At 41.4% G+C, this 13,560-nt stretch overlaps 1 protein-coding gene across 3 annotated transcripts in view; it reads right to left on the bottom strand.

The window, feature by feature from the left end:
- The window catches only part of KLHL32 (kelch like family member 32), a 69,495-nt gene that overhangs the window by 13,372 nt on the left and 42,563 nt on the right, over positions 1-13,560 (bottom strand). For all 3 annotated transcript variants that reach the window (XM_081186597.1, XM_081186599.1, XM_081186598.1), the window contains one exon: positions 5,019-5,745. In XM_081186597.1, the coding sequence (XP_081042723.1) occupies positions 5,019-5,745 (727 nt within the window). The remainder of the gene's footprint in view (positions 1-5,018; positions 5,746-13,560) is intronic.

Genomic DNA, 13,560 nt, shown 5'->3' with positions numbered 1-13,560 from the left:
TGCCTCCAGCAGAATTCCTGGCTTTGAAAGTCATCAAGCTGATTTGACTGCTCTTAGGTTAGGCTGCCACATGCTGTTCCACTGCCCCCCTGCAATCACCGCATTTGCAGGAAGATTCTCTGCCAACAAGTATATTTTATAGATTGGCAGTTTTGCTCTCTCTCCTCTCCCCCATCTCCCCTTAACTGCCACCTTCTCCCCAGGGGAGGAATATGCATCTTAACAGCTTTCTATAGATTCATCTGCCATTAACTATGCCATTTCTTATCAGCATCAATTTTCAAAAAACCAAGTTTATCCTAACTTTGAAGTGCTACAGTGGAAAAGTTTCAGGGCTGTTGTTCTTTTTTTATATAGATATAAAAAGCAACCTACCAAAATTTAAATTTAACAAGCCCATAATGCCCCCCACAAACGACCATTTTAAGAATACTCTAGGCAATGGAGGAATAGGTATAAAATGTCTTTTTAAAAAAATAGCAGAAAAATAAAAGTTTAAATGGTACCAGAAAAAGTGATGTTTTTCCATCATAAAATGGGACAATCAAAAGGCAATTGCTTTTACTTCCCTGTGCTGCTTTCCAAAAGGAGAATGATAATATCAGTGGAGATGATATCCGGGTGCGTTTAAAAATAAAGTCTATAATAAAGTCTTTTAGAAGTCAAGCAACCTGTAAATAGCTCATAGGATTTCAAATGCAGGAGGAGAAAAATGTTTCAGTAAGCGATTGTAATTTTTTTGGCTCGCTGATTGCTGGCTGAATTTATATACAACTACTGGGATAAATAATGCACCGCATGAGAACAACTTCGCTGTGTTGGATTAGTGATCTATTCAGACCAGAATCCTGTCTCTGATGCCATGAAATAAGTTGTTTACGGAGTATACCATTCATTCCTAGCCTCTGCAAGTAGTACAGTATCCTGCTTCAGTTGTTTGTGTTCCTTTGTTTCTGAATGCCATTGAACCTTCACCACCACTATAACTTCCTCTTGGCAACCATACTATGTATGGATGGGTCATTTCCCTACCTATTTTTGAACCGGCCATCAGCCAAATTTCAGTGTGTGTGCCTTTTCATTTATTTGTTGTGGAAGTATTAGGAACAGTTGCTTAATTTCATGTGGAAAATCTTTCAGACCTGCTTTTTCAAAGCTCATCAAACTGCACCATAGCACTAAAAAACGTATGATTTGTAGTGCTATACTTGGACTAGCACAGCAGTGGGGAATCATTTTTGTCTCTAAAGTAACAAAATAACTTTCTATGTGTAAATTGCTCCAAAAAGTACATTTTTTTTCAAAATTTTTGTTTTCTTTGAGAAAAAACTAAGGGAGGGGGACAGATATCCCCCTTCCCATGTCTTCAAAATTTCCATAAACCTGTCTCTAATCAGAATTTAGCCTCTGTTCTTCAGTTGGTAGTTGGGGTGCTTAATCCTGTTTTGTTGTAAACTATTTGCACAGCAAGGCAAAATGGAACCCTGCCCTCCTGCTGGATGTAGTTTGTGGGACAAGTCCTTGTGGCCCAAATTGGACCCCCTGGTGGACCAAAATTAGCCCATGGGCCAGAGATTCTCCATCCCTGTACTAGCACTATATAGCATGATATCTGACGGACTGAAGGCATGACAAGAGGGAGGGCGGCTTTTTACAAGAGAAAATAAGGGTGCAAATTAAGTGCTTTGCTAGGTCAGAGCCAGGTTCAATGTAGGCTCACATTCTGTCTGCAACTGTGGCCAAAATTACACTGTGGAAGCTTGTAGGAATATCCGTGCTCTGATGTTTGCATCCAGCAGTCAGAAATGTATTGACTGTAATAATATACAATCCGTTTCTGAATGTGGTGCACAGGTTAGAACAGGGTTTCCCAAACGCCAGCTGCTTTTGGACTGCAACTCCCATCTAGCTAGCAGGACCATTGGTCAGGGATGATGGGAGTTGTAGTCCAAAAACAGTTGGGGATCCAAGTTTGGGAAACCCTGGTTAGAGTGTTGAACTAGGACTGCAAGACCAGGGTTCAAATCTCCCCTCAGCCTTGGGCTAGTTGCTGTCTCTGCCCAGTCTTCCTCGCAGGACTGTTCTAAGGACAAAACGGAGAGAGGAGAAGCAAGTGCACCACATTTAGCTTTTTATAAGAACAGTGGAATATCAATGTAATAATCAACTAAAAGATTTTAAAATAGCTTGAGATGAAAGATACGATTCATGAAAGCCTTTCCTATGCAATTTCATGAAATGGGAAAGGAGACGGACTGAGGAAGAAGGGATAGATGTGTTGCTAGTCACCAGTGATGCCACAACTTTCGAAATCCCCAAGATCCCCGCTTTGGTTGTCAAAAGAAGCGTTTTCCCCCATTGCAGTATGAGTGCTGGGGAAATGTGATCTCCTTGGATGGAAAAGCAAAAACATTCCTTGAGGGAAGAAGTCTGGATTCTGCGTAATAAGCAAATATCCGCTGTTGGTTTCAAACATATAAGCAGTGGTGGCTGGTACCCATTGGCACAGGTGGGGAGATAGGCAGGAGTGGTGTGGTACCCACTGAGCAGTGGTGGCTGGTACCCATTGGGACAGGGGGGGAGAACAGGAGGTGGAGCCAAAGCCAATGGTAGGTGGAAGCCACTGATTCCAGCTTTGTCCCCATCCTTCCTACTGAATTCCCTAAGTGCAAGACAGAGGAGGAAGCTGACAGAGATCATATATTGTGCCTGTTGTATTAATGCATAACGCAAGTGGGGGGGGGGATGTGTGCTCTCATGCTCCCAATTGGCAAATGTCTTTTAAAACATAGAAACCTTGACCTAATATGAGGAACAGAATTAGCATTCTCGCCATGTCCATTAGCAAGGTAGTGAAAAGGAACGTCAAGTATTTCCCTGCATGCTGGTCGACAGGAGGGGGCCCTTTCAGGCATGCTCAACTAGCTCTCTTGGAACATTTCTCTAACCACTTGTAAAATGGGCTGCAGGACCAGACAGACCCTTGGAATAGCTGCACTTTTAGCAATGCTTTCCCCTGTCATCTCGTGTATCTCATACTGTAAGCCATTATTATGAAATGTAAACCTTCGGCGTTTTGTTTAAACGTAACAAAGACTAAAGAAAACATGACCTTTTGATTAGAAAGACCTTGAACCCATAATTTTGAGAGAGAATAATGTATTGGGGGTTCTTTTGGGGTTAAGTAGATCCTGCCACAGCCAGGTGTATACAGTGGTACCTCGGGTTAAGAACTTAATTCGTTCTGGAGGTCCATTCTTAACTTGAAACTGTTCTTAACCTGAGGTCCCACTTTAGCTAATGGGGCCTCCTGCTGCTGCCGTGCTGCCGCAGCACGATTTCTGTTCTCATCCTGAAGCAAAGTTCTTAACCCGAGGTATTATTTCTCGGTTAGCGGAGTCTGTAACCTGAAGAATCTGTAACCTGAAGCGTCTGATACCTGAAGCGTCTGTAACCCGAGGTACGACTGTATATGGCACTGACATACGTCTTTCAGCTACACCGACTATAAATTCCCATATAATTATACACCAAAATTTGTTTCAGATAACACAGTGCTGGTTAAACAACAAAGAGCTTGTGCTGTTTGCATATCAGCAGTTCAGGGTGACTACTGATGCTGCAGAAGCTTCAGGAGACTTGGGAAATTCTTCAATTTAATTATCCTAGAATGAGCTAGCTTGACATACTTGGATTTAAGCCAATTTAGTCCCATCAACTTCATCTACAAAGAATTTTCTCTCACACTCTGACACATACGCACACACCCCTTCCTGCCCACCCAACCTCATGCGGAATCTTAGCTTGTTTACAGATTAGGAGAGAGGCAAAGATTTGGAGCTTGCGGCCTTTATAAAGTTTGCCAAAGTGTAAAGACAGCAGTGAGAGGAGGAGAAATCGAATGTCCTGCAAAATGTACCGGTTAGACTTAGAGCATTTTCTTCTTCCTTTCAGGTGCTGCAATATGAACTATAACATCATTCTAAACCCTGAAAGAAGGAAAAATGGTCTAGCCCTAACCAATATATTTCTTCATTCAGAAAAAGATCATTAAACACGAAACCATAATGGTTCTGGTGCATTTCAAGGCTATTTTGCTTGAAAACTGAAAGCATGAAAAGTATGCATCTCTTTGTGAGCAAGCCAGATCAAACACTTTTCAGAAACTGCAAAATTTAGCATTCTATAAAACCTCAAAATTACCAGTCAACAGGTGCAGAACATAACTACAGAATGCATTTCTAACATATCCCTGTTATTACTCTGCAATACAAAGGGAGGGGAGAACATCCATAAAAAGCCTTAGACTCCATTTCCCTAGCAGCATCTTTAGAAACTGGGGGGGGGGGTTAAAAATCCCCCAAGAGAAAGACACACCAAAAGTATCGCCCCAACTCTAAATTTAAAACCGACCAACTTTATGGATATGAGTGTTATTTCAATATTCCTTTTCTGTACAATACTTAGAAATATGTATAAAACATTCTCACTTTTGGAAAACAATACTCCCATTCCTAAGTTCACTATCTTTCTTCCCCAATACAACTCTGTGTTTAGTTCACTTTTGTTGTTATCTACTTTCTTATACTTCAATTTATTCTAAACCATGGCTTTCCTCAGTGCCATCATTCTTCTGCTGAGCTGTATTAAAAAATGTGTGCATAGTAATTATATTTACATCAAGGGTGTAAGTATACAAACATTTTCTCCCTACCCAAAAGTCCCAGTGTAAAGCTTTTTTAATTTCAATTTTAACTGTTCTTTTTCAAAACCAAACGCTGCACCTTGATTATATCCCCCTTACTTTAGCTGAAGTTTCCTTCATATTTACTACTTGTGGTTCTTAATCACTATACTAACTCTCCCACCCCTTTTTGCATCCTAACTTGGTTTCTTAAACTTTGGCCTTTGGTGAATGAAAGCTAAACCCATCTTCTCCAAGACAAGTTTCCTAAAACCAACTCTCCACTGACAGTGTTTTGTCATCGCGCAAATTGCTGAAATGAAACATTTTCTACCTGATATCCAAAGGAGACCATCCACAACATATCCCGCATGACAGGAAAGGGATCTGTCAAAGGACTGAACAAAAGTCCATTTGTTCTTCTTAGGGCAGTAGCGCTCCACCGTAGGCAACACTTGACGCAGCTCATTTCTACCTCCGACTGCGTAGAGGTATTCGTCCACAGCTCCCAACACAAAATGTTCCCGGCAGTTCTTCATTGGACCTATTTCAGCCCAAGAATTGTTTCGAGGGTTGTATCTACAAGCAGTCCGTACTGCACAAGTGCGGCCGGTGGCATGCTCAACTTCGCCACCTGCTACAAAAAGGAAATCTCCCATTACAGCAACACAGTGGTGGCTTCTTCCTACCGGCATGGGAGCCAGCTCACTCCAGTTTGCAATCCCTGCTATATAAACGTTATCCTGGTCTACAGGATTGAAGTATCGAAGTTCTTTAACTTTGCAGATCTCCCGTTTCTTCCCGCCAATGATGTAAAGAGTGTCTGACTGGAAGCGAGGTTTTGTCCTTCTGGTCTGCCATATTGGCTGTGCATAGATACTCTGGTGATATACCAAGGCCTCATTGATCAGTGCTGTGGCGGTTTCACTAGCTTGGACAAGAGGGTGAGAGAGGGCTACTGTATGCAAGGTGTCCACGTCCATAAGCCCAAACCGAACATGCTGGAGAAGTTCATCCATGTATTGGTAACGGCAATTGTGTTCTAGCCACCTCACAGCTAGCTAGAAGGGAAAGTGGGGGGGGGGGGACATGAAGTTATCTGCATTAGCCACAATTCAGTGTGAGACTGCTTGCATTCCTAAAAGTACATTTGCATTGCCTTATCAACAACAAATTATACTCCCAAATTTCATCAGATGCATACATAAAAACATCCCTTCATCTTTCCTAAAATAATTACGACTATCAGTAGAGTTTATGTATGATAACAGAGCTGTGTTGGCTTTTAGCTCACTGATGTTTTTCTGAACCCACAAGGGAGAGTTACCCTGCATGACAAAACACAGCAAATGGTGCAACATTCCACAATGACTGAAAAGCATATATCATATTGGAAATCAATCTGTTAGAATACAGAAAAAAGGAGACTATGGCCATGTTCTGAAGTTCAGGTGTGCCCTGTTCTCAGTTGTGTCCTTCCCTGCTTGTAAAAGCCTTGTGCATGCGTGCATAATCAACTACACTTTACTTTCCTACTACTAGATATGTGTAAAATAGAATATACTGCAAGAAGCACAAAGCACTGCAGAAGCCAAGGAGCTTGGAATCATTATAATTTGCCATGACCTAAACAGAGTTTCTTTTTGGATGAGCTAAAAATGGGGGGGAAATAGGTAGTAAATAGAAGCAAATTAGTGTATCTACCTGCAACATTTTCATGCAACATTATGAATGCAGTTATTGTACAACCATGAAACAAACCCTATGATTATCTGGTAGCTGCATTGGATGCAGAAAAAGTCCATAGCCCTGAGTTCCCATTGAAGACAATGGAACAATCCAATCATGACTTTAGTTCCATTGGTTTCAATGGGAACTAGTTGTGTCCAGATTAGATTTGATGGAGTGGAGCTGCATTTATTATAAAAAGCACACCTGCTGATCAGGCTGAAGGTCACCTGCATACTATTTCATATACAAGGGCAGGATCTTCCAAGATCAACATACTAAAACTACATTGCATTGTATCATAAGCAATGGCAGCCAGCAACGCAACAAACCATGGGTGCAAACTGTGGCAGCTACCATGTTGTCCTGCCTCTTCTCTCAGCTAGCATTTACACACTGCCTTGGCCTGCTATAGAAAAATACACACACACATTTACACACCACCTCACACAGCCTTAACAACATCCTATGAGACATGCAGTTATTTAAAATATGGTGCAGATTAATTTTCTACATTCTTATTCCACTCTGTATGTGTGTGTGTGTGTGTGTGTGTGTAAGTAAAAATACGTTAGACACAGGTGATAAACAACTATGCTAAGCTAAAGAGAAAATTAAAAGGAGTGTTCTGCTCAATCTGTTGTGCCTTTGAGCACAATCTGAGGGGAAGAAGGGAAGCAAAAAAAGGCAGAGAAAGCTAAAGCGAAGGTCATAGAGTGAAAGAACTTCCTCAGGGCACAGAATAAATTAAATCTCAAGGAAAAAAAAATAAAATGCGATTTCCTGAGTGCAAGGCACAAACTCAAAATGACAATGATTGACAGCCAAACTATATCCGTGCAATATCTAAGGCTGCACGTTCTCATTTACCTCAGTGTAGCCAGCAAGCGCCCATTAAACATCCGTCTGATGCCCAAATTAACCTTCTTGGCAAACTGAAAGAGGCACAAACTATCATAATCAACCTTTCATTATCACAGCAGCCTCTAGTTAAAGGGTCAGAATAATTGTGCCATCAGAGCCCTGATTGTTTTCAATCAACAGACGGCTGGAGTGACAGCTCAGTGATGGAGTAGTTTGATGAAACCGCACCAGGCCTAATCAGAGCAGATGAAAGGAAGGCATGATTGGTGCAAATGAACAGTCGTGCCTCTCTTTTTCATTTACAATCTGAAATTACTCTTAAATTTACAGGCCCCCCCCCCCTTATGAGTACCTCAGAAAGAATATTTGACTTATTATGAGTTCTGACAGTGCAGAGTTATAAAACACAGGTAGGGTTTCCCCCACCCCCTTCCTCCAAGTGGAGGCTTTAAGTGTGTATTCAGCATAATTTTAACAAAATTCACTCTTGAAAAGGCGCAAAATGACTGAAGATTTGCAATGACCTCACCTTTCAGTACTGTTTGATTAGCAGGGCAGTTTATTACAGCTAACAACCTTCGCAGTGACAGGAGGGTTTTCTGTAGGGAGGGTGGGTGTGGGTGGGTGGAATAACAGCAGCAATAATTGATGGGCAAAGGTCTTTTCTAAATATTTCTTCCTAACCAATTTATTGTCATACCCAGTTTTAAATACGCACATTTACACTGCTTTCCCTCTTTGGAAGAATTCAAGGCAAAGATCATTTCTTAAGCCAATTAGAAGTCAGCAATTTTGTTCAACATACTAATATTTAAGCATTTGGTTAGGTTGCATCCAATGCAAAATTTGCAATTTTATATATAGGCATACAAATATATAAGCTTAAACTGCTTAAATTTTATTTGCATGGCTTACAACCTTAAAACAAGTCAAATCAGAACTAATTTTCATTAAAGAGGCCCATAATATGCCAGTTATACCTAAACCACTCAAGTCTCAACTCCTAAACTCTTTCGCACAGCTCTGCATAATTCGACCACATGGTTCCCTGAGATTCCAGCAGCTATTGAAATAAAAGCACGAAAAACATAAATCAAAGAAAACCTTTTTGTACTGCTGAACAGAGTAGGTATTTCAAGTGGCGAGCAGCAAGACCCTTTACTTTGTGTTCTTGAGCTGCATCAGATATTTGGCCAATCATACACCTCTACAGTATATCAGCATTCAGGTCAATGCAGCAAAACAAAAGGAGGCTTAGCAGCAGAGATTAATTTGTATCATTTCTACCCAAAGAAGGGCAAGCGTAAGGAGGCTGATGCTGAAAGATATTCACATTCCATAATTTTATATGCATTCTGTACACAGTCAATTAAGTGAACCCACCTTTCCATGTCCTTTTATATACAAACAATTCTACATCCTATCCACGAGCCCTCTGTTTACTTCTCACAGGAGTGTCAATGCAGTGAAGCTATTATAAGATGGGCACAACCCAGTCAAAGCTAAACATTTTTTTAAAGCCCCTTTAATTCCTATGGTAAATAGTATGCCTTTCCCTCTCCCTTACAGAAATCAGTGGGATTTAAAGAGGCTCAACTGGATCGCAACCAGTGGAAATTACTGTCGGACATGCAAAGGGCAATTCCATGATCAAACATGTTCTAACTACTGACAAAATGGGGTATAGTAGCTGTATAAGGCTGGAGAGCACCATAGCAAATTATCTTTTGCGAAGCAGTCTTTCCAGTTTCTCATCCCATAGACTCAACTTTTGAATGGCTGGCAGTGACCACCTGCTGTAGATTGCTGGCTAGAGGTGTAAGTTGGTCCTAGCAAAGTCTCCAATAGCTACTGGTGCCCTGATGTAAGAGGGGAATTCTTCCTCTTCAATAGCATCCATCACCATTTCCATAATTTTGGCAAAATCTATAATGTTTCCGCATGTATGTCAGTTATGTCTGTCTTTTCACTGTCTCTTTCCGAACCAGTTTGTTTCCTTCACCTTAATCTCAAATTTCTGATGGTGCTTCTCCTGCCTATATCAACAGAAACTATTTGGGGAACCTGCAGCCATTTACCTGGAAGAGAACTCCCTAGGGGCTTCTTCCAAGGCAAACAGTGGTCTCTTTGCCACATCAGCTGCCACTACACCAATCATGAGGAACATTCATCTCAAACCTATCTGCATGTCAAGCAACCCAATATTCCTCAAGCTCAGAGCAGACTGATTTTTAACCGGCATAAAAAAGGTAAAAAATAAATGTGAACACACAAGGTAAACAACAATACAGCTACTTTAACAAACATTCCCACTTTTTGCTAGTATTTTTAAAACAATATCAGATTCTGTTTGGGGGCAACACAACAGAAAGTGGAGCATGGAGCAATCTGCTGACTTTATTGGTGCTGTCATTTTTGAGGATGCAATATGAAAAATTCAAATTTTAAGTTCATACCTTGTGATGTTGAGAGTCTGTGCTTTAGAGAGACACAGCAGAATGCAACTGCAGAGTTAAAAGTAACTGCTGTATACATTATTATTTCTTTCCTATTGTTTAGTCATGTCCGACTCTTTGTGACCCTATTATCTGCCCTTAAAAAGTTACCGGTGAAATTTCAGGGGGAAATTCAGAAGTAGGCTCTGGTGCAGCATGAAGTGCAGCTGCTGGGGGGGAAGTGGGAGGGTAAGGAAAGAAAACATTTTTTAAAAAACCAAGCCAAGTGCTAATTGTGATATCCTTTTCAGGTTACATTCACTCATGGATTTCATGCCTCCATTCAAATAAATGAGACACTCAGCTCCTGCAAAAGCTGCCTGTGATTGCTAGGACACATGCAGTTTGTCATCTGTAGCAGAAGCATTCAACAGATGGTTTCTTGTTTCATTTCACAGGCTGTCTACTTTGATGAGCTATGTGTTTCTATGAGGCTGCCTGCATGCCTCTATTCAGATGTTCTTCCAAGACCCTGCTCAGAGTACTCTCAACTTCTGGAGTTTATTATTCCCTCCTCTAGTGGCATGCAGTCACTGGACTAAGGGGACAAGGCTGGTCCTCTAAATGTTTCCCTGGTGCCTCCTTCCCCATGCTGGGGAAGCTTCTGCCTGGCTTAGGGAGGGAGGTGCGGGGCTCCGTTGGGTCCAAGATCCCTTCTGCTATCTTCCCATCCAGTTTTTGGAAGGAGGCAGAAAGCTCCGCCATCCTGTCAGAGCTCTGGCACCTCCTTCGCAAAGCCCAGAAAGCTTCTGACTGGCTTAGGGAGGGAGGCGCTATGCTCACGTGCGTGATGTCAGCATGTCACAATGTCACATGCATGACATTGACCTCACAAGCTGGCACCTCTGGCCCTAACTGTTCCTTTATGGAAAATTTCACCACATACCACTGCCCTCCTCTGTTCCATCCACTGGACTCCTCCTTGATGAGCTTCACAAAGAAACAGAACGTGCTGCTTACTTCTTCAGCTTTAGAAATAGCTTGATACTATTGGCTAGTTTTGAACTGCAATTTGTTGGTTGCTGCACTTTGTCGTTTATAATTGTAATTTTATGTCGATATTTTATATTTATTAGTTGCCTCTGGAATCTGTGGTTAAGGGACAAAATGTTAATGTTAACTATATGTTTCAAGTATTTATTTTGCAGGGTAAGAGTGTGGCGGAGGAAATCACTAAATAAATACTAATACAGGTGGGTAACTTGCAACATCAAAAGGGCAGATAAACTCTCCAGCGACAGATTACCAGTTCTTGAGCTTTGGGTCCAGAGAAGCCGGACACAGCCATCAGAGCAGATGAAAGACCTGCACATGGACCAAATTTCTCAGACTGCCATCATCCACTTTTCTTAGTCACTTCATTCCTTTAGCTCCATAAATTCTGATTTGTGGCTTTTGAGGGTTTTTCTGCACAGGTTATCAGGCCCTGCAAGGGCCAGTTTTGTTTTGCTTTTTAATGATTATTATGTCCAGCGTGTTTTGGTTGTGTTTGGAGGTGAATATCTGTTCAAACTACTCAGCTATGAATGGTCATTGGGCAGTCTTTGGCAAGTCGCTGTTTCTCAGCCTGACCTCCCTCACAGGCTTGTTGTGCGGCTAAAATTGCATCCTTGGGGAAAGGTCATGATACAAAACATTATCAATAAAACTACCCTTTTCTTCTTCTCTATTCCATTTCAATAACTATATAATCAGACATCCGATTTCAGATGTACAGTCAGAGCACATTATGAGCTGCCAAGGCAGGGACTACAGCTCAGCACCGCAGGAGATTAGAGCCAGTAATGGTAGCTGCATGAACATTCATGCATTTCCTGATCAGCAGGTTGCAGCAGCCAATTTGGGTTCTTCTTTTCCTTAAGGTCTTGGCAGATAGATGATTACCAAGGCTGTTTTGTAGAACTTTCCGACTGACATAAATGTGTTTTTCCTCCCTTAGGCTGCATCCTCCCTTCTCTATTAGAGCCCAAGTTCACAACAAAATGCTTTGTATTACATGAGCCTCAAAGTGGAAAGCCTAACTACACACACACACACACACACACACACACTTGCTATCTGTTATCTATAGTTAATGTTGCCAGAGTTTTCTCCCATATATATCCACTTTCAGAGTGGCTTTCAAGTTGACAAGCAGTCTCTAACATAGCTAGATTTCACAATTCTTCTCCTAGTCTCCAGCACTGCTACAACATTCAGATTCTCCTAATTACTTCTTCACAAATTAGTTTCACTCTTTCCTTACTAAACTATATGCCTTGCTTCTCCCTCACTTCTTCAGAGAGAGAGATATATATCTTTGGAAAGGGAAAAAAGTCTGAAATTATAAATATATGGACAGAACAAGAAGCTTGTGTCGACTTCTGGGTAGATTAGAAATCTTACAGATGCAACTCAATAAGGGAGGGGGTTGAACTTGTATTATAGACAAATAATTCTTTGCGACAGCCCTGTCTCTTACTGCTGCATCAATGGCAGTATGTCAAATGCCACCACGCTGATGCAGAACTAAATGATCGTCACATGACCAGAAAGAGTCAAACTGATGTGCCCGCAGTGATTCATCATAATCATTACCCTTATTATTTTATTGTTTATATATCACCCCCTTCTTCTCAATGAAGCTCAGGGCTGTGATGACCTACCTCCCCACAAGTGGCAGTGGTAAGTAGTTGTTTCAGATTTTGAAAAGTGATTTTCATATAGGAATCTACAGCAAGACCTCAAAGCCTGCTTAAAAAGGAAGAAAAGAAAAACCTTTCTTTCACAAAAATCAGTGAATTTGGATATCCTTCCTTTGTGGTTAGTTTTAATTTTTTATATATATATCACATTTGCACACACAAATAACTCACACTAAAGTAGAACGAGTAAAAAAGATAGGTCAACAATGAAATGAACATAGGTTGCCTATCATTAATTTATCAGGAGGGGGACATAAAATGCCTTCCAGAATTATTTTTTAAAGCGGGTCTTCAACAGCATCCTAGAAATGATTAGAGAACTCCTAAGTGCAGTCTCGCTGCCTTGAAGGCCCTTGTCCCTGGAATCTAGTGCACCCATCCACAGGACCAGAGACCAGGGCTTTTGATGCCAATTTTAAGACTGACAGGTTACTATGGGCAAAGATGGTCCTTAAAAGAAATACATAAGGACCAGGTTAGGACTTACAAAAGGCTAACATCAGTAACCAATGCTAATTGCCCTGCTTTGATGCTATGCCTATCTGTGGGCGTAGGATGCATGGTTATTAGCCTAGAGAGGCGAGCTATCTGTAAGACTGCCAGCAAGTGGACCAATGGGAGGCCCTGGCCAAACTGATGTATAACTAATGCATAAATGTTTTCCTGGGTGCAGACAAGTCATGACAAACGCTTGCTGTTTCGGTGTCTGTCCCGATTCTGTAAAGGCAGCAAGGCTCTGCAGGTTGGTTTGTAAGTCTACATTTAATTCTAAGAAAGCACCAGAACTGATCCCTCTGGCACTCTGGGCATCCTTCTATTATATCCCTGCATTAAACCACTCACACTAGCCCTTCTCTGAGCCTGTGAATCAGAACAGTTGCATGTGGTCTTAAATACTGGCAGTAGAGCATAGTGGAGAAAGGAATAAGGATCCACACCCACCCAAAATGGTTCCCACTCCCAGACTCCAGGCTTAACACAGGCCAAAGTCACAACAGGGTGACTTTTGCCCATGATTGCTATGGACTGCGATAACAAGGAGAAAATGGTCTTAACGTTCTTATCGAAAGCAAATGAAATATAATCAATAAAATGCTTTCAGTCT

The sequence above is a fragment of the Podarcis bocagei genome (assembly GCF_964188305.1).
Source record: "Podarcis bocagei genome assembly, chromosome: 3".
Lineage (NCBI taxonomy): Eukaryota > Metazoa > Chordata > Lepidosauria > Squamata > Lacertidae > Podarcis > Podarcis bocagei.
The sequence above is the reverse complement of the archived record's forward strand: the minus strand, read 5'-3'. Positions and strand labels throughout refer to the sequence as shown.